Below are 19,720 nucleotides of genomic sequence, written 5' to 3' on the forward strand. Positions count from 1 at the left end.
TCCCGGGCCGGGGGGCGCCGGGTGCCGCAGTAACGGCTGCTGCTCCGCCAGGCGGTAACTGATGGGCGCGGCCGGCGGCAGCGACACGGCGTGCGCCGAGTTGGGGGACGTGATCTCGAAAGTCGGCACCTGCGTGGCCAGCGAGTAGTGGAAGTCCACGGGCGAGAGGCGCGCGGGCGTGGTCAGGGCCGACACGTACCTGCGGGGAGAGGCAGAGGCATGGGCCAGGGCCAGGCCGGGCGGGGGAGGGGTTGGGGGAGTTGGGGGTGGGGTAGGGTGGGAGGGGCGGACACAGACTTGCCTTAACCTTGCCCGAGACCCCGCCTGCAAGAATGACGGCAGCAACCGTCAGTGGCCTTATGCAATTTCCTAAACCTCTCCGAGCCTCGGTTTCCTTATCTGTTACGCGGGCGTAACCATGGTGTTCATTCCATAGCTCTGTTGGGATGATGTATGGGGGATGTGTTAGCCCTTGTGCCTGACCCGGGTGAGCTTCCATGAATGGTCACTTGCTGTGGGAATGCTCACCGACAAGGGGGTAAGGCTCACGCTGGGGTGTAGTACATGTTCCATCTGGTTTAGTACGGCAGCTCTGTAAGGCCCTTCCGCCAGTCCCATTCTACACACAGGAAACTAACACTCAGAACATTTAAGTGACTTATTCAGGATTTACACAGCCAAGAAGTGGCAGAGCTGGGATGTGACTTGAGGCTAGGCAGGAACCAGGACTCATACTGCCCAATTCCAGAAGCCACTAGTCCCCATTCAGATACCCCTGTGACCTGGACTCACTGCCCCACAGGGGCAATTCCTTCCATGCCCTGATGGCTCCAGTGAGGGAAATACTCCTTATAGTGAGGTCAAAACCTGCTTCGGGGAGTACCAAAATCCCACTGAGGTGTCTCTGCTTGTGGCTACAGACCCATCCCCACACCACCAGCTCCTTCAGAAGTCTGGCCTTGCTAGTATCTCCCAGGCTGGATCCCAGGTACCTGTCCCTTTTTGTGCTCACATCCTCCTTGTAAGCCCATCAGCCTTCTGTCCCACTGTTGTCATCTCAGGACAGGGGCCACCCACCTCCATGCTTCCCTTCCAAACTGCACAGCTGGGCACCTCACTGCCCTCTGGAACCAGTCTGGAGTCCCCATTATGATTTTTTCTGCATCGCCTGACCCCTCCCTCTTCCCTCTCCCACTGGCACATCTAATTAACCACCAAGCCCTACCCATTCCCTTCTCTGGAAGCACACTCTCCACCCCATCCTGGGCCCAGCTGTTCACATGTGGTCACCTGGGTCCATCCCAGGGTCTCTCCTCCTCCACTCTATGCAGTTCCCAGAGCAATCTTGTAAAATCACAGCTCTGCTGAAGCAGGTCTTCCTGTTTACCCACCCAGGGTCAGTCTGTCTGGCCTCAGCTTGCCTGTTCAGGCCCAGCTCCTCTGCTCCCTACAGCCCACCCTGTTCCAGGCACCTCACTCATCAGCCTTGTTCTTAAGTGCCTCTGTTGGAACAGCTCAAGTTGTTCCCGGTGCCTGGAATGCTTTCTTCCTGCTCTCCTGCCTCTCCCCTTCCTACCACCCATTAAGGAGTCTCATTGCTGTGGTTATGATTGATAAATAGCTACACCTAGTGAGCATGAGCTCCATGCCAGGGATGAGGCAAAGAGCTCTGTGCACATGATCTCAGGTGGCCTTCACTTGAACCATGCATAGTAGCTATTGTTCTCCCTGTTCTACAGCTGAGGGAACAAGGTACAGAGGTGATCAGGCTGCCCCAAATCACACAGGTGGAGCTGGGCTTGGAAAACCTGGCTGCTTCCCAGAGCCTACAGTCAGACTGGGTCTCTCTGCCCTGCTGCGGTGTCACATTTGGCACTTTCCATAGGCTGCTGTAAGCTTCCTTGGTTTGTTTCTGTGGCTAGGAGCTCCTCAGGAGCAGGAACCTGGCAGGCCATTTCTGGATTTCCAGGCAGGCCTGCCCAGCACAGGGCCTGGCATGGAGTAGGCCGAGTTGAGAGCAGGGGAATATCTGCTCCTCTCCCCACTCCCTGGTCTGGAGTTTTTAGTACCACTCATCTTTCCCTGCTCGCCTCCTACAGACCCCACTTATGAGGACCACTCAGGGCTGAGCAAGGTGGCAGGGGTGCTAGCCCTTGTGACTCCTGGCTTGGAGTCAGAGAAGAAGGGGCGTTTCCTGGTTCTTACTGCATCCACTGCTTAGGAACCCAACAAGGCCTTGAACTGTGGGACCTTGTTGCTGATACTGCCAAGGCCTGCCATCATTCTTGGCTCATGTCCATCTTGTGCTGGTCAGTGTCCTCAAAGACAACCTCCCCTGCCACTCTGCATTCTACTCCATCTTCATGTCTTTCTGTTCCTGCTGGGACGTGGAGCTTCTAGCATGTATCCTGGTTTGTCCAGAATAGCCCCTGTTTGTTCTTCTTTTTTTTTTTTTTGAAATGGAGTCTTGCTCTGTTGCTGAGGTTGGAGTGCAGTGGCGCCATCTCAGCTCACTGCAACCTCTGCCTCCCAGGTGCAAGAGATTCTCTTGCCTCAGCCTCCCAAGTAGCTGTGATTACAGGCATGTGCCACCATGCCCGGCTAATTTTTGTATTTTTAGTAAAGATGGGGGTTTCGCCATGTTGGCCAGACTAGTCTCAAACTCCTGACCTCAGGTGATCCATCCGCCTTGGCCTCCCGAAGTGCTGGGATTACAGGTGTGAGCCACCACACCTAGCTCCCTGTTTGTTCTTGATGTTCCAGTGTAACTATTAATAATGTCCTTTTCCTAGTGTGAAAAGTGTCCTGGGAGGACAATTAAATTAGATGGTCACTGTCCACCAGGGTCCACTGGCTGAACTCTAGTCCCAGTCTGTCATTAACATGCTGATGGCTCTCAGCAGGCCATTTCACCTTTTCCAGGACCTTGTTTTCCCATCTGAAAAATGGAGATTAGATTCTTTGGAATGTTTCTGAGGGGCCCTTAGGGTCAGCCTTGGGCCAGTGGTGCCAGTCCTCTGGCTAAGTGGGCTGGGCATAGGCCAGGGGGTAGGAACTGACCTCTCGCTGTGTGGGGAGTCGCGAAGGGAGTCCACGGAGTCATGGTAAGGTGGCACGGTGGCCCTGCGCCGCTCCTCCAGGTTGTAGGCTGCTGCCCGCCTTGCCCGGGCCTCCACACATGCTGGGCTGTTGCATTTGCTGGTACCCACTGATGATAGCATGATCCCCGACTGAGAGTCGGAAGTCAGGCTCTCAGAACGTTCCAGGCTCCACGTGTGGCTCTCGTGTCTGGAAAAGCCAGATGGGGTGAGACGAGGGGTCAGGAAGGGGCAGGGCTGCCCAGCAGGTGTGGTTCCATGGACCTCCCTGGCTCCTCTTCCACCTCGAGCTCCCTTAGCTCAATGCCCTTCTCCACTCTGGGGTGATGTGGATTGTTGCAAATGCCCAATCCCAGTATTGGAAGAAGGAGGGCTGGGGTCCCATACATGGGTGAGCTGTAATGTGCAGAGACCCATTTCTTTCCTCCCTGCAACCAGCCTCCCCCGAGCCTTACCTTAGACCTCCTGTCTGGGACCCTACCACCACCATGGTCCTTAGCTACCTAGCTCAGAAGCCCAGCCCCAGGGGCCAGTATGTGAGGGCCCTGACTATTCCCTGGTGCTCCCAGGGAAGAAGGGAGCCAGCCATGTTATTTTTGAGCTGTCTGAGCCTTTGTGCTGTGTGGACTGGCCTCTGCAATTCTGGAGAGGGGGCTAAGGTGTGCTGTGATTCCTGTGGCAAACTCAGGGGAGGGTATTGAATAGCTCTGGATGTCGGAGTAAGTGGGCACTTTGCGCCCGATGAATTTTTTGAGTCTACAGGTTTCCATGGGCCTTGGTGGTGCCTACCTGTGGCTGGAGGTGGGCGTGGCTGTGGAGCAGTGGTGAGAAGGAGAACACGAGTGGCTCCCAGAGAAGGTGGTCTCAGTTTCTCTCCTGATGACATGGTCTGTGGCTGGCACGTTCTTGGAAATATACTGGAACAGACAGAGTTGGGTGAGAGTTAGTGACTGGGGACCAAATCAACTCTTTTCTTGTTGGGGACAGGGAAGTGATGAGCACTGACTGAGCTCCTGGTTGGGGAGACCCACTGGGTGACAGTGACTTGATGTTGGGGCAGTGATGGCTCCAGCAAATCAACCCCCACCCCTTCCTTATGGAAGTGAGCAAAGCAAGGCCAGCCATCCTGATGAGGCAGTGCCTAGCAGGCAAGGCTGGCCATGGGACAGGCTGGCTGCTGCCCTGGCCCATCCTTGCAGGGGGCATGAGAAGGCTGGCTGTCCACTGAGGGCTCAGAAGGCGGCTCAGGAAAGCCACTCACATCTGCCATCTGGATCTCCTCTGGGTCCAGCCGGGGGTGGCTGGGCCCATTGGCCAAGCTCCGGTTCTGGTGGGCCGGGCACATGTTCTGCCGGAGGTGGTTGTGCATCTGCTTCCGCTGTTTTCTGCACAAGGGAAGGGAAGGTGAGACTGGCATTCCCCCCACTCGCCAATGATGAACTTCCCTAGCTATCTCTCTAGGGAAACAGCTTTTCCCTCTGCCCAGGGCGGCCATGGCTACTGCTCTCCCCTGTACTCAAGCTGCCCTGCAGCATCACCACCACCTGAATCCAACAGGACCTGAGCGTCGTGGCAGTGAGCTTTGGCTCTGCCCAGAGAGTAGAACGTTGCTCCTTTCTAGCTATGCAACCCCGGGCAAGTTACTTAAGCTCTCCACGTTTCACTTTCCTTATCTGTAAGACAGGATGATCATTTATCCGTTCCAAAGACTATTGATGATTAAAAGTATATGAAATATTCAAGCACAGTGCTGACTCCCTCTCTCTCTCCCTCATTCATTCATTTGGTATTTATTGAGTTGTCACTATGTGCCAGACACTGTTTTGAAGCAGAGAAGATAGATAGGTAGATAGGGAATCCATCCTCCTGAAACTTGCAGGCCAGTAGAGGGAGCAGATGGTTAACACATAAACAAAGAAATGAACTAGATATTTTCAATAAAGTGCCATGAAGAAAATAAAACGGGTGCTGTGGCTAGGGAGTCAGGGCCTGTGGGACTACTTCAGATTGGCACATATTAAATGCTCGATTTATTTGATATTAAATCTAATCATGTCCCTCCTCTGTTTAAGACCCTTCATTGTGAACTCATGGAGATAGAGAGTAGGAGGATGGCTATCAGAGGTTGGGAAGGGAAGTGGGCGGTTGGGAGGGAGGTGGGGATGGTTCATGGGTACAAAAACTAGTTGGAAAGAAGGAAAAAGACCTAGTATTCGATAGCATATGGGGTGACTATAGTCAATAATAATTTAATTGTACATTTAAAAGAGTATAACCGGATTGCTTGTAACACAAAGGTCCATGAGGACCCATCAGTTTGCTCAAGGTCACAAAGGATAAATTCTTGGGGGGATGAATAGAATATATGATATGATTATTATGCATTGCATGCCTGTTTCAAAATATCTCATGTACCCTATAAACATATACACCTACTAAGTACCTGCAAAAATGAAAATAAAACCCCTTTATTGGGCCTTAGTGTCCTGATTCTCTCCCAGCCCTGTCTCTTGCTGCCCACCCAGCACCCCAGCTAGCTGCCTCTGTAGTGAGCTTGTTTCTGATCCCCCACTATGCCCTGCCCTCTCTGGCCTCCTGGCCTTTGCGCATGCCAGGCCATTCACCTGGAATATCTCTCCTCTTCACATGCTAACTCTTGTTTACCTCTCAGGCCCTGGCCTAAATGCTGTTTCCTCAGAGAAACCCTTCCTGCTCCCCAGCCAAGGTTAGGTGCCTCTAAAAGGTGTCCCATGACACTGGACCACTTGCTCAGAGCACCGGTCATATGCCTGAGGCAGGGCCTGGTGTCCAGTAGGCACTGAATGAATGTTTGTTGAAGAAGTGAGTAAATGCATTGGGGGCAGGACAGGCGGCTTGCTTTTTCTCCAGTTCTTGGACTCAGTTTTCCCTCTTCTCACCCACCATCAAATGTGGAGGGGAACTCAATTTCCCCTTTCTCGCCAACCATCAAATGTGGACGTGGACTCAGTTTTCCCTCTTGGGCCCAGTCTCCTCTGGGCTCACTGGGCCCCAACTCCCTCCTCACCTTCCTCCAGACTTTCTGGTCCTGGATTCATTCAAGACAAGGCCAGCAGGACTTCAGATGCCACAGATGGGGCAGCATGAGTCCACACCAGGGGTTCAGTCCCCAGAATATTAGCTCTGTCCAGTCCAGACCCTTGCTTTCCAGATATGAACAGTTGTTACAAACCTGTCATCTTTCAGCACATCAGAAGGTTATAGGGCCTTGGATGCCGAGCTAGGGAGTTTGGGTTTACCCAACAAAGGCTATAGATGTGCCTTTGTTGGATAAATCCAGGCTCCCTAGCTCGGCATCCAAGGCCCTATGGTGCCATCTGGGTCCCAGCTATCCTTTTAGACTCATGCCCTCTTTTTTCCCATCCCTGGCCCTTTGCTCCAGCTAGTCTGGGCTGCTCATGCTCCGGGAGTACAGCTGACCCTCATCTGTGCTGTCTTTTAGCTTGGACTGCCTGGCTCCCTCTCTGTTCCCTTATTCTCCTTGCCCCAAGGTTCTGCCCCTACCTCTCCTCTGCCCAGAGGGGGCCCAACCCTGCCTTCTCTGTCCTCTTGTGTCGATTGCTCCCAAGGTGGGGTCAGGCAGTGCTTTGAGGCATCTGTCTTTCTTTGAGAATGCAGCTGTCCTCTCTGCGCTCCTCCACAACACTACCCAGTGCCTGCCCACTTGACAGGGCGCCTGCTCCAGGAGCCTGTGGGGTCAGCTGCACGCTCCTGCTCAGGTCCTCACAGTGTCCTTTGAGGTACATACCAGGATCATTCCCATGAGGAACCATCAATTTGCTCAAGGTTACATGGGAAATAGCAGAGCTGGATTTGAACCCAGATTTGTCTTCTTCCAAAGCCTGTGCTTGTGACCATTCTTCGTCAGTGCCCTGGGGCCTGTCTCCCCAACCCTCTGCCTCTACTTCTTTGGCCCCACACCTACCCAGCTACGGAGGCCCCTGAGGGGTATTTGGGGCCTAGGAGGGTGTAGAGGCCTCCAGTGGAGTGGGGGAGGAGAGCCTCCTTCACAAACATTCTTGGAGGCCCATCCCTTGGCTTGGCCTGTCCCCAGCCCGAGTGCCTGACACTCACTTGGTCTTGCAGTAGGCCACCACACAGACGATGCCCACGACCAGCAGAGCCACGCAGATGCCCGTGATAGTCAGCACCCTCTTCTGGTACAGCTCTTCGGCTTCTGCAGAGGTAGGGGGGATGTGAGGGGTGGGGCAGGAGGCAGACCCCGTGGGGATAGTAGTACAGAGACCCCTTTGCCCCCAAAGCCATAGGCTCTCCCCAGCTCAGGTCCTGCCCAGCTCCTTTCCATTCCTTCTCTCCCCAGCCAGTTCCTTCCCTCCTGCATGCTCTCTTTTGCCTTCCACTCCCCCACAGCTCCCACCCACCCGTGGATCTGGTCACACATAACTCCCCCTGAGTTCCCCTCCCCAATCCCCATGCCTTCCCAGAGCACATGAGTGGAAAATGCAGGGGAATGGGAAGGGATGGAGTGGAGGCAAAGCTCCCGAGGCTGTAGAGCAGGGGAGGACAGCCCAGTCTGGCAGGCAACCCTGCCGTGCTCCACAATGGCCTGGTAGCTGCAAAGAACCTTGGTGGGCCAAGAGGAGTTGTTTTTCACGGTAGTGACCATGGGAATGCCTTTGTTTACCCCTGCAGCCTGGTCAGGGTGTGGCCCTGGCCCACACCAGGCCTGCTGTCTCTGCCTGTGAGAAGCCCGCCAGTGGCACCATGGACCCCTAGCATCTAGGAAAGTACTGGTGTGCAAGAAACAGCCCCCATCCTTGCTGAGGAGCTGAGCTAGGCTGGGCCTCAAAGCCCTCCCAAAGGCCAACTGTCCTCTTTACCCTCTGCTGCTACTGGGGCAACCCCCATCCTTCTAAAACAGAGAAAGCCAGGAGGAAGAAAAAGTAAAAGGTGACAGCACTAGCTATAGTCAAGGCTACAGCCCAGAGACCCCACCCCTGCACACCACACCTGCTGGCTGGTCCCTCCACACTGTGCCCTCCTCCCAGCTCAGGGGGAAGTGGAGGCTGGACCTCAATGCCTTGGTGGAGCCCTGAGAAATGTCGCTAACCTCTTGGGCTTGCAGCATATCCTGCGGCAAAGGTGTACACACCAGGAAACACCCAGGGCTACAAACCCTCCAGACACACAGATAGTTCTAACTCTGCCTGTCCGATTCACAGACAGACCCCTTCACTCACACACACACCTGCACAAATAGATGCACACACACAGAGTTAACACACTCCAGCCACAGGTGTGTACACACGGCCATGCCCACTGACACACAGTCAGATCGAGTTGTAAACAACCAGACCTCCACCCTAGGTCCCCATCTCTTGGCTCTGTGCCCACAGCCCTGGCTCTAGCTCTCACGCCCCATTCACCTGCCTCACAGTCAGGCATGTGTCTCCATCACTCCTCTGAGACCACTCTGGTCACAGGCACCAACAACCTCCAGGCCACCAAGTCCTGAGGTCACTTGCTTCCTTCCCAGCTGATCCCCTCCTTCTAGGGCCCACTCCCCCTGGGCTTTGGAATGGTTCTCTCCCTCCTACTTCACTGGCTGACCTGTCTCTGTCTTAGCCATGCTTTCTTCTCTTCTACTAGCTGGGAAGGTAGAAGGGCCTGGGCTCAGGTTTCTTTCTTTCCTGCACCTGCCCTCTCTCCCTTAGTGATTTAACTCAGACTCAGACTTTAAATACCATCTCTTTGCAGACTGTCAAATTTATATGTCCTGCCCTGACTGCTCCCTGAAGTCTGATTGTGCCAGATGGCCCTCCATTGAGTCTGCACCCATTGGCAGCCTCTGTCCCATCAGACATGGATGACAGGACTGGTTCCCCTCACTCCATGCTGTTATCAGACTTGTTGAGTTTGCCAGTCCAGGGGGTGAACTGTGCTGTCTCAGTGTAGTTTTTATTTCCATTTCACTCATGAGTGAGGTTGAGCCTTTTTCCTATTGGAGTCATCTGCATTCCCTTTCTGCTTGCTATTCATGTCCTTTTCTCTACGGGTATTTAATCAGTTGCATCCTGCTTGGGCCATGTTGGGCTCCAGACTCATGCATCCAAGGGTCATGACCAAACAGAACCCCTGCTTCCTTACCCTCTTTCCAAACTCTTCTTCAACTCTTCCCAGCTCATGGGTGCAGCACCACTTTTCCTGTTGCTCAGGGCCCACACCTTGGGCTCATTCTTGATTACTCCCTTTCTTCCCACCTACCCTGATGCCAGATCCAGCTGCAAGTCCTCGCAGCTCCTCTTCCCAAGTAGATCCTGGTCTGATTGAGCCTTACCATTTCCATTGCTTCCAACTTAGTCCAGGATGGTGTCACCTCTCACCTGGAGATGGTCACCTTCTGACGGGTCTTTCTGCTTCCACTCCTCCCGACCCTGCCCCCAGCCCAGGCTATTGTCCATCCAAAGCTACACTTATTTACAGCCATAAAGCAGATCATTTTACTCCCCTGTTTAGAAACTCAAGACAGTTTCCCACTGAGACTCGAATGCAACCCAAAGCCTTACCATGGCCTCTGAGGCCCCCGGCTGCTTGGTCCCAGCCTTCCTTTTGGATCTCATCTGTGGTCCTCTCCCTGTGTTCACTGTGCTTCAGAGCTGCTGGAAGTCTCTCCATCCACTGAACAAGGCAAGCCCACTCCAACCACACAATCTCTATACCTGCTGTGCCGCCCTCTGCAGGACTCCCCCTTGGTTGTTTGCAAGGTTGGCCACTTTTCATCAGGTCTTAAAACAGATGTCACCTCCTCAGATAAGACTTCCCTGACCACTTAGCTACACTAGCACCCCACTCCAGCCAGGCACTATCCCATTACCTCATTTTATTTTCTCTGCATCACTGAACACCACCTGATGTCTTTCCTGTTTGCTTGTCACCTGTGAATGTGAGCCCAGGAGGGCAAGGACTGTGTGTCAGGTAAATTCTGTTCCATAGATGTTTGTTGCATTGGTGAGTGGGTGAATATGCAGACCAGCCTTATAGACACTGACATATGTGCACACTCATACTCATCCCCACGCACTCACAGTTCCACCTACACAGTGTTCAGCCCTTGACACAAAGGCATTCTACAGCCCCTCCACCTGCTGCCGTCCTGCCCTGAAAAACCTCCCAAGGTCTATACTCTCAACAACACACACGTACCTGCAGATTCACCCCTGTGCACCCTGCCACCATCACAGACCCCACATAGACTCAATGCCTCTCCCACCACCCCATCACAGCCAGTTGCTACAGACGGATGCACTCTTAACACAAACTTTGCAATCTACCTTCTACTGAGAACAGCTGATAGAGGATAGGTGGTGGTGCTAGGAGGCCTCCCCAAATCAGCCACAAGAGCAGCCTTTCCATAATGGTAGGCTGTGTACTACATCTGAGATCCCACCCCACCGCAGCCCCCACCTTCTGAGCCCCTGCCTCTCTCCTGTTGTCATATGCCTGGACGCTTAAGACTATGGATGAGCCTCCCGGCACAAAGCCAGAGAGCCAGAAACATTAACCCCTTAAAGTCCCTTCTAGCCCAAGGAGTCTTCCAGGGGCCAGAGGGTGGTAGTAGCAGGTGGCAGGAGGACACATTTAAGATTCTGAGCCGAGAGACAAGGGGCAGGTCCTAGAGGCCAGCCCAACCCAGACCCCGGCTGGTCTTGCCAATGTGGGGTCACATCATGGAGGGAATGACAGCCTCAAGCAGATGGCAAAGCCGGGCAGACAGACACAGGGAAGGGACGGAGGCAAATAGAGTTATCAGCTGCTGGCCTGGTGCAGGATGAAAAGCGATGGACATGGAAATGGGGAAAGGAAAGAAGACTAAAGTCAAATGGAAAGGGATGCCTCTCTGCACAACTCTCGAAACCAGGCCTCTGTGGTTCCTGGACACCAGCCCTTCAAGGGGCCATGTTCACACGTGGGGCCTGTCTCTTGTCCAGCCAGCCTGTGGGGCTGCACTCAGCTCAGGAGAGGGCCCTCCCCTCTGAGCCTTCCTAGCAATAGATCTCCCGTATGTGAGGGATGCTACTGTACACTGAGGGCCACGGTCCGAACCCCTGAGTGCCCTGTTGTTCATGAGCTTCTTTCGTCTCCTGCTAAATCAACGTAGTTTATGATAGGACATCTTGATGGGGCCAGGAGAGATTTTTGGAATCATCCCTTTTCCATTTTTTGGAAAGGAAACCAAACATTCAGCACACATGGCATCGGAGGCTGTGAAGAGGGGCCACGCAGATGGTGCTGAGTGACACACAGAGGTTTCATACCCTTTAATTCAAATCCAAGGTGCTCTGGCAGTGCAGAAGAGAGGAGGGTCAGAAAGGGAGGGGTGGAGGGAGAGAGACAGGTGGACAGGGACAGGGGGAGAGAGAGAGACAGAAACGTTGGTCAGGACTCCTCAGACACCGGGCAGCCAGCCTGCGAGGTGAAAGCAGGTTAGTAGTGTCCCCTCCCAGCCTCCTGAGCTCCTTCCCTGACACCCAGGCCCCAAGAGCCCCAAGGAGGGGAGAGAGAGGAGATGTTAGAAACAGCAGGCAGGGCAGGCTCTTTAGAGATGAGCTGTGGGGTTAGTACCTGGTGGGGAGGCAGAGGCACAAGAGTCAGTTGGCAAATGTCCCTGGGAGGAAAGGTAAGTGGGGGTGGGGTCTCAGGAGTTCCCCTGCTCCTCCCAGCCTTTAGCACTCTCAACTCTCAAGCCTTCCTGCAGACAGCTTGCCCAGCTGCCTCGTTGGGGGCCCTATTTTTTGTTTTGTTCAGAGTGCAGGCATGAGGTCCCCAGACTTGCCCCATGTCCCTGCTCTGCCCCACAGGCCAAGCTGGCCTGTCCACCTACTGGGAGCCCGGGTGGGGAGCCTCAGAGTCTGTGGGAGGGAGCAGGAAGAGGAAGAGGATGAGGCTCCAGATAGCAGGTCACTTCTCTATTTGACACCCCAACACCCTAGAAGCCTACAGGGCTGAGTCATGGTGCCTGAGCCTGATTTCACTACCGAGAAGAGCAAACTGCAATTCACAGGAATAGACAAGTGGGTTCACTTGTAGAATGTCTGAGCTCCTCAAATGGTGGACAAATGACAGTCTTGGAAGTGGGATCGTGTTTTGAATGTGTGATTTCAGGACCCTGGGATGGAGACCCCCACATCATTGAAGGGTTAAATAAAAGGACCCTGACTCAAGGGTCAGCTCTGCACTGACCTACTGCTATGCCACCCTGAGTGATACCAATCTAGTTAAGTCTCAGTCTCTTATCTGTTACGTGGGCATCAGGCTGGGGCATAGGATCCCGGGAGGTTTGCAAACCTGGCTGAGCTTCTGAATTGTCCAGACTGAGGAAATCTGGCTCTGAGGTGGGAGCCCAGAAATCTCAACAGTGTTTTTAAAAAGCTCACCTACCATTCTGACGTAGCAGCCAGCATCGGTCTACAGGCTGGAGTCTCAGTTTCCTCCCTAATTCACTATGTGGATATGGGTAAGCCATAATCCCTGTTTCCTTGTCTGTCCAAAGTGCTTGCACACAGCTAGAGGAAGATGTGAACAAGCCTGGAAGGCATGAGCTCAGCATGCATGCAGGGCCCCGCTCCTCCTAGCCTGGATTTGCTCACTCTCTGGCTTCCCCAGGTGCATAGTCAGCTCCATTAGATCCAGGGAGGGTGTGACACTGTGTCTGATATTGTCATCTGCCTTGGAGGAAGGCGAGCACGTGGCAATCTGCAGGAAGTCCTACGCATTATCCATCCCTGGACCTCTCGTCTACTTCCTGATAGGGATTCCAGAGGGTTCTGCATTTGGAAAAGGGCGGGAGAGCAGGGTGGCTCCGAGCCAGGGACTGTGATCGCTCTGACTAAAGAACCTGGAGGAAGATCCTGGGGCTTCAACCCCCCAGTTCCATGCAGAGACCACACCAATGAAGCATTCATTACTCCTAGCCCTTGCAGACACAAGCCCTTCTTGTACAGCTATTAAATCCCAGGTTGGGGAGTGACCTGGACGTTTTGGTTTCTTTGCAGTCCCACTCTGACTGCTTGGAGGCAGGAAAAAGTTGCCCTAAGTATAGTTTGTCCACTCCTTTCCAGGGTGTCCCAGGGCTGGTCAGGCGTGCTGAGTAGAACAGCACAAACTTGACAATTCTCAAAGAACCCTGGTGCACCTCTCACTGAGTAGTTAATGCTGTGGCCCAGGGACCCTTCAGGCAGCTGCAAAGCTCACATTATTTGGATATCTAGCCCTGCTGCCCTAAGAGAATAGCCCAGGTTGACCACAACACCTGGGATGCAAAGAGGATTGGGTTCATAGAGCTGGTCTGGGCCCCACTTTCCGACGAGGTTGTTGTATTAGATGAGGCAGCTGAGGCCCAGTGATGCTAGGACACTTTCCCAAGGTCACACAGCAAATTAGGAGGCAGAAGGGAGACTGGAGGCCAGATCCTTTGGTCCCTTGGTGCTAAGCGATGGCTTTCCTGCCCACTGAGTTTCTGGGCAGGCCTGGCCGGGTATTGCTGAGGACAATGACCATCTGGAGAAGTGAGCAGGGCTCCCAAAGCTCTTTAAGTGTTTTCTTCTGTGTCACTCCTCTGGGAACCGAATAGTAGCAGCTGCAGCTTCTAGGGCTCCTAGCTGGCCTCCTGTTTGAGTCAAAGGCCAGTACTGTTTAGAGTGGTGGCTGGCATGATTGGTGGGGTCACTGAGGGCTTGGCCAGTCACTGGGTAGGCAGCTTTCTCACTGGGAAGCGTGGGATGGAACATGAGGGGCCTATGGCTGTGTCCGCCCCAGCAAAGAGAAGACCTTCCCACTCATTATGTTCATTGGCTGCCACTCAGTGAGGGTGGAGTGGCACCACTGAGTGACAGGAAGGTCCTATTAACCAGAAATTTGCATATTGACCAGTAACCATGGCAACCTGATGCTGGACTCCTGACAGGGCTGTGCTTACCAGACAATATGCAAATTCTTCATCCTGGACATGTCCCGTGACATACAGTCATAGGGTGCCTGGACAAGGAGGCAGATGTGTGTACAGATGTGAGCATGAGCTCCTGTGTTTGCACATGTGCGTGCAGGTGTGAGCACATGCTCATGGGTTTGTGCATGTGTGCAGGTGTGTAATAACATGATTGTGTGTGCATGTATGAGCCCGTGCTCACATGTTTGTGCTTGTGTGTACGAGTATGTGTGCTCTTTTACATGGGGACATAAAGATGGACAAGCTTTGACCTATGGGGAGCGGAGGGGCTGTTTGTGGAAGAAAGAGAAGCTTCAATGTGCTATTGCAGTCACAGGCTCTTTCCTTGATCTCTGCAAAAGATGACCTGGTCTAGATGCTATCTGGGCAGGGTGTGAAGGTTGGACACTTTGCTCAGGATGTGCTGGGAGTCAGCCTCTAGGGGCCTGATGCTGCCCACCACCCCCATACCAGCTGTAGCTGGGAGAGGTACTAAATTGCACTCCAATCACAATGGCAGGCTCTCTGCTAAGCCCTTCATATGCAGCAGTTCATTTCATCCTCACAGTAACCCCACAGGCATAAATGTCATCATCCCCATTTTACAGATGAGAAAACAAATTGAGAAGTTAAAGAGGCCCCAGAGCTAGTAAGCTCAGCAGCTGGCATTTTTACTGAGGTCTCTTTGAATCCGAAGCCTGAACACTTAAGCCAGCACTTTACACTACCTTTTCAGTAATTATCTGCTAGAGCAGTACATGAAGTGCTCTCTGGGAAAGTGCTTGAAGAGCATAAATCCTTTATGAAAAGGTAACAGTCAAGCTACTGAACACACTAGGCAGAAGGGCCTGGACTGCCTTTGCAGGCTCTTTTCTGGGCTCCTGGGACCCTGCTGACCTTCCTAGCAGATTTAGGCTGAAAGCTGAAGCAGCGCAGCTGGCAGAGAGGCCTTGGATAGCGGCCCGGGTTCCGGAGGCTCGGCTGCTCTGATTCAGGACAGGCTGGGACTCCCCGTCCAGAACAGTCCCACAAGCCTAGGAGGCTCTCTGCCAAGAGGAATATTGCCCCACTGTCTCTCTCACCTGGCCCCCAGCTCTGCCTGGGCTCTGCCTTCTCCTGAGGCCCCTCCTGCTCTACAGTCCTGCACTCAGGGCTGGGTATGACTCTGAAATAATTGCAGAGCCTGCGTTCTAGACAGTTCTGTTGGGCCACATGTCCTGCCCATAGGCTCTGCCCTTCCTCCTTGGCCTCCCACACTCTATTAAGATAGTTGACCATCTGGGCCAAGCAGCTCCCATCCCCCAGGGGTCCCTACGCCCCTGTGGGGTTGGGGTGGGGAGTAACTTGCTGACCTTTTGTGCTGTGGTCTGAGGAGGACTGGGAAGGATCATTTCTCCACCCTGAGACCTAAATCCCCAAACCCCTTTTCTCCAAGGGCTACCTACATGGTCCCCTGGATGCCACCTTCAGCACCTCCCAGAGTTCTACCTCCCAGTATCCAGTGCCATATGGACACTCGGCTCCAAACTCCTCTTTGGGCCCAGCTGTCCTCCCTGGAGAAGAGGAGGTGGCGGGCGGGGGGTGGTGGCAAACAGTGGCCTAGCCTGCTCTGCAGGATGGGATGGGTGACTGGGGACAGGCCTTGCAAGCCAGCGGACCCCTGGTCCTCAAGCAGAATCGATGGCCGGCCAGAGGCTTTTCATTCTGCTCCACCCCCACCTGGTGGTGCTGGAAGGAACTGCTCTTAGGCCCCAAATAAAAAAAAAAAAAACACTCCATAATTATGGCTGGGTCCCTTGGGCCTCGGGGCTCACTTTTCTTTCTTCCTCCCTTTTCTTTTTTTTTTTTTTTTCTTGGCAAAAGAGAAAGCTCCAACCTCAGAAGTTGAAGAAAGGAAGGGAATAAAATCCTAGATGGGAAGATTCAGACCACAGAGGTGCTGGAGTCACCAGTTACCCCTCAATTCCTCATTTCCTCAACTTTTTAGCATCTCCAGCACGAACCCCTGCCCCCTCTCCCACCATCCTGTAGCCACATAAATATCTTTGGTATTCATGGAAACCATTGCCCTGGATCCTGCTCTCCCTTAATTCCTCTTCCTTTCCTCTACCCCATTTCCAAACCCTCAAAACAAACAAACAAACAAACTCTGGCCAGACTGGAAAATGGGCTTTCTGAGAACTTTTTTTCTCTCTCAAACACATAGGCATACACACGCACACACTCACTGCCAGCCCCATCGGTACCCTCAGGCAGCCTTCAGAGGCGGGGAGGGTTCTGCAAATGATTCCTCCCATTCTGGCCAGGCTGCCTGACCCCAGAAGTCGGGAGGAGGCCTGGGTGTGGTCCTGGCTGCTTCAGAGAGAACTTGGCATTACTGTGCCCAGGAGGTACAGTCCACATGTGGAGGTGGGGGTGCCAGAGGGCATTTCTGTCTCCTCTAAGGAGCACAGGACACCCTCTGCATCTCCCCGTAGTCTTGCTAAGCAAGGCCCCATCCCTCCCCAGGGGGAGACTGTCAGTCACCAGGGAAGAGAAGAAATAGAAGAAAGAGACATACTGGAGAAGTTGACCATTGCGAACTGCTGACACCTGTCCCCGGTGTATCCCACAGGACACCTACCAAAAGAAAGAAAACCAGAAAGAGAGAGCCAGGATAGCAAGACACAGGCATTGCAACACCCCGGCACGGGCTCCTGCCAATGCCAGCTGGGTTCCTTGCCACCGTTACCATTTGTATTGGCCTTGCCACTCTGCCCCTTACCTGCAGCCCTGAACTTTAAACCCAAGGATTAGGCCAAAAATGAAAACAAAGCAAAACAAAACAAAACAAAAAGAACTAACAAACCAAAATACAAAAAAGAAAAGAGAAACAAAACAAAACAGCCAAAGATCAAAACAACCAACACCCCTGGCCCTATGCCCTACATTGGGGGGACTGCACCCGGAAGCTTTCTAAGGAGCAGGGACTTGTGTTTGTATCTTCAAACATACTTTGCTTAGGATCTGGCATGTACAATCGCAAAGGCAGTTTCTCCAAACATCTCTGTCCGAAGAATCCATTTGGACATCTGGAGAAGGAAAAGGGGAAAAATCACAGAACAAACTGGCATCATCCGCGAGGCTAAGGTTAGAAATCAAAGTGCACAGTGATGAATGAGAAAAACCAAGTCAGGCACTTGGGGTCATACTTGTAGCTGAAGGGACTGGAGTCAGGGCTGGGTGGAGGGCTCTGAAATCTCCTCAAAAATCTGTCTAATAGATGTGGCTCCATGGGTGGTGGGGAAGGTGGGGTGGGTCGGAGGGAGGATGATTTAGGTAAGTGGGGTGAGGGAAGATGGGAAGTTGTCCTACTGGTCATTGAGACTTTCCTTCTTACCTGCCTGGTGCCCCATGAAGCAAGAACTGTGGCCTCTTGGTGCCAGGCAGTCAGTCAGCTGGCAGGGATCTGGGAGCCTTAAGGAACACCAAGTTCTTGGGAGCTACTCCTCCCGGGACCGACTGAAGGATTCTCTCCTGGGCCCTGGGCAGGTTTTCTCCTCCAAGAAACAGCCCCCGGAAAACTCAAATAACTTGGGAATGCTGTTCCCAGACTGCTGTGTATGTCTATGACAAAGGCGACCTAGGGGATATTTTATCTGTTCTTTCAAAGAGAGTTCTGTGGCCAAATCAATGTAGGAAATACATTCTCAGGGTGCCCTGTAGAGTTGCCGTGTACCTTCACCTATGAAAGACTATGAAAGTTTCATAGGAGGAAACAGCTGAACTTTCCATGTAAGTTCTCAAATTTATTTGTGTTTCAAATTTATTTCACCATGGATATTGTTTTTTGAGGAACCCTTGTGGAACATGGTTTGGAGAAGGCTGCCCCAGTGCAATGTACATGGGGAAAGCTTAGTAGGGAAATGGGAAGTTGGGGAGGAGTTGGAATTATCAGCATCCCAAAGTGGGCCTTCCTGATACCAGGTGCAGGGAATCTGGCCTCAGGTGGCAAGGACCACAAAAGGGATTGGAGCAGGCTCACTGGGGGACCCTGGAAGCCTGGTCCACCTCAAGGTCCTAGCAGCAGCCAGCCTGCGAAACTCTTCCATTTTCCCATGACCTGTTCCTCCATCACTACCTGGCCCTGCCCTGGATCTCATTATCCGATCTTGCCTTGCTTACAGCTCTAAAGCAACACCCACTCAATCTCCCTGACCTTGTCCCTACCCCCAAGGTACACATTCTTCTGCTTTCTGGCTGCCACCCCTCTCCTCAAGCAAATCTCAGATTTCTTGCAGAAGTCTTGCAGATTTCTGGAGGACATTCCCACCCCTGTACTCTCTTCTGAACCCCAGCAAGGCTAGATACCTAAGGAGAAGCTTACAGGGAGGGCCAGACTCCTTCCCCACGTCCCTACTTAGACATGGGTCTATATTGCCTCTGCATCTTCTTCCTTAGGAAAGTAGCTAAGTTCATCACCAGTGTCCCCCTCAATAATAGGCTACCATTCAAAATTAATCAATGTAAACTTCCTCAAGAGGCAAGTGTACTCTACTTCTTAGCATTGCAGTATATAGCAACCGTCAAGAAGCCACTTAGGCTTACAGTAAGTGGTAGCTATTGGTTGTGACAGATACTCATGAACATCCTGTGACCTCAAATCTGGAGGAGTGGGGAATGGGAGTGGTGGGTGAGCAGAAGGCTAGAGTTTCTTTGGGCCTTGATGGCATCTCCCCCAGGGGAGGCAGGATGTTTGTCCTGTAGTGGTAGGAGTGTGTGTGCAGCTATGCCTGGCTAATCAGGGGGTGGTGGAGGGCTGGGAAGTGTGTCAGGAAAGTGGCATGGGTGGGGAGAGGGTGCATGCTCATCTTGTTGAACAGGGTGGCTTGGAGGAGGAGACTGCCATCAGCTCCTTTGTCAACACATCCTTCTCTGATCCCTGGCCCTTGTCCCTATTCATCCCAGATCAGGAAAATGGAGATAGTGGCTAAGGCTTCCCAACAAGCTCCAGCCAGGCTCAGCTCTTGGAAACTGATGTCCACTTGTGATGGGGACTAGAGGGGTAGAAGTGATTTTCAAATGTAAGTGCCTTTGGGAGTGGAGGATGAAGACCTAGGAAGTTGCCAAAATGACTCTTGGGTTCCACAAAGGAACAAGAAAGAGATAGATGTGTCTGTGTCCAGTGTCTGAGATCAGCCCAGCTCTTGGAGGCAGGGAAACCTGTGTGTGTGTGTGTGTGTGTGTGTGTGTGTGTGTGTGTGACAGATAGAGAGAGAGTGGGGGAGTACAGGGGCAGGAGGGGCAAGGGGAAATTTATTTAATTTATTTCCATTGCTGACAAGCAGGCCTGCTGTCCTAAGACCCTTGGAGACCAACGATAACTCCATACATCCCTGTGGCCCTTATCTCACACCCAGCCTGGACTATGCTGACTACATCCTTACATCTTTCATGGCCGCTGAGTTGCACAACATTATGGTCCTAACCTTCCTTCCTTGAGAAAATGTGCTCCCCACTGGCTGAACAAAGCAAAAGGCACTGGGGAGGGGCACAGTGAGGGGTGGTGGAAGGCTGACAGCTACTGCTGTTTTTTGGGGCGCTAGCTCCGTCAGGACACTCCTATTTTTCTCCTTAGTCCTGTTTGCTGAGGATGAGT

The 19,720-nt window shown here is 52.9% G+C and overlaps 1 protein-coding gene across 1 annotated transcript in view; it reads right to left on the minus strand.

Moving 5' to 3' along the window:
• Positions 1-6: 6 nt before the first annotated feature.
• NRG2 (neuregulin 2) overlaps positions 7-19,720 on the minus strand; it is a gene marked incomplete at its 3' end in the record, with an annotated part of 207,999 nt that continues 188,285 nt past the window's right edge. Inside the window, exons 5-11 of the mRNA XM_011935338.1 lie at positions 16,643-16,701; positions 11,414-11,437; positions 7,212-7,314; positions 4,360-4,483; positions 3,888-4,015; positions 3,061-3,288; positions 7-199 (exon numbers count right to left, since the gene is read on the minus strand). Coding sequence (XP_011790728.1) covers positions 7-199; positions 3,061-3,288; positions 3,888-4,015; positions 4,360-4,483; positions 7,212-7,314; positions 11,414-11,437; positions 16,643-16,701 — 859 coding nt within the window. The remainder of the gene's footprint in view (positions 200-3,060; positions 3,289-3,887; positions 4,016-4,359; positions 4,484-7,211; positions 7,315-11,413; positions 11,438-16,642; positions 16,702-19,720) is intronic.

The sequence above is a fragment of the Colobus angolensis genome, unplaced genomic scaffold (genome assembly GCF_000951035.1).
Source record: "Colobus angolensis palliatus isolate OR3802 unplaced genomic scaffold, Cang.pa_1.0 Scaffold142, whole genome shotgun sequence".
Classification (NCBI taxonomy): Eukaryota; Metazoa; Chordata; class Mammalia; order Primates; family Cercopithecidae; genus Colobus; species Colobus angolensis.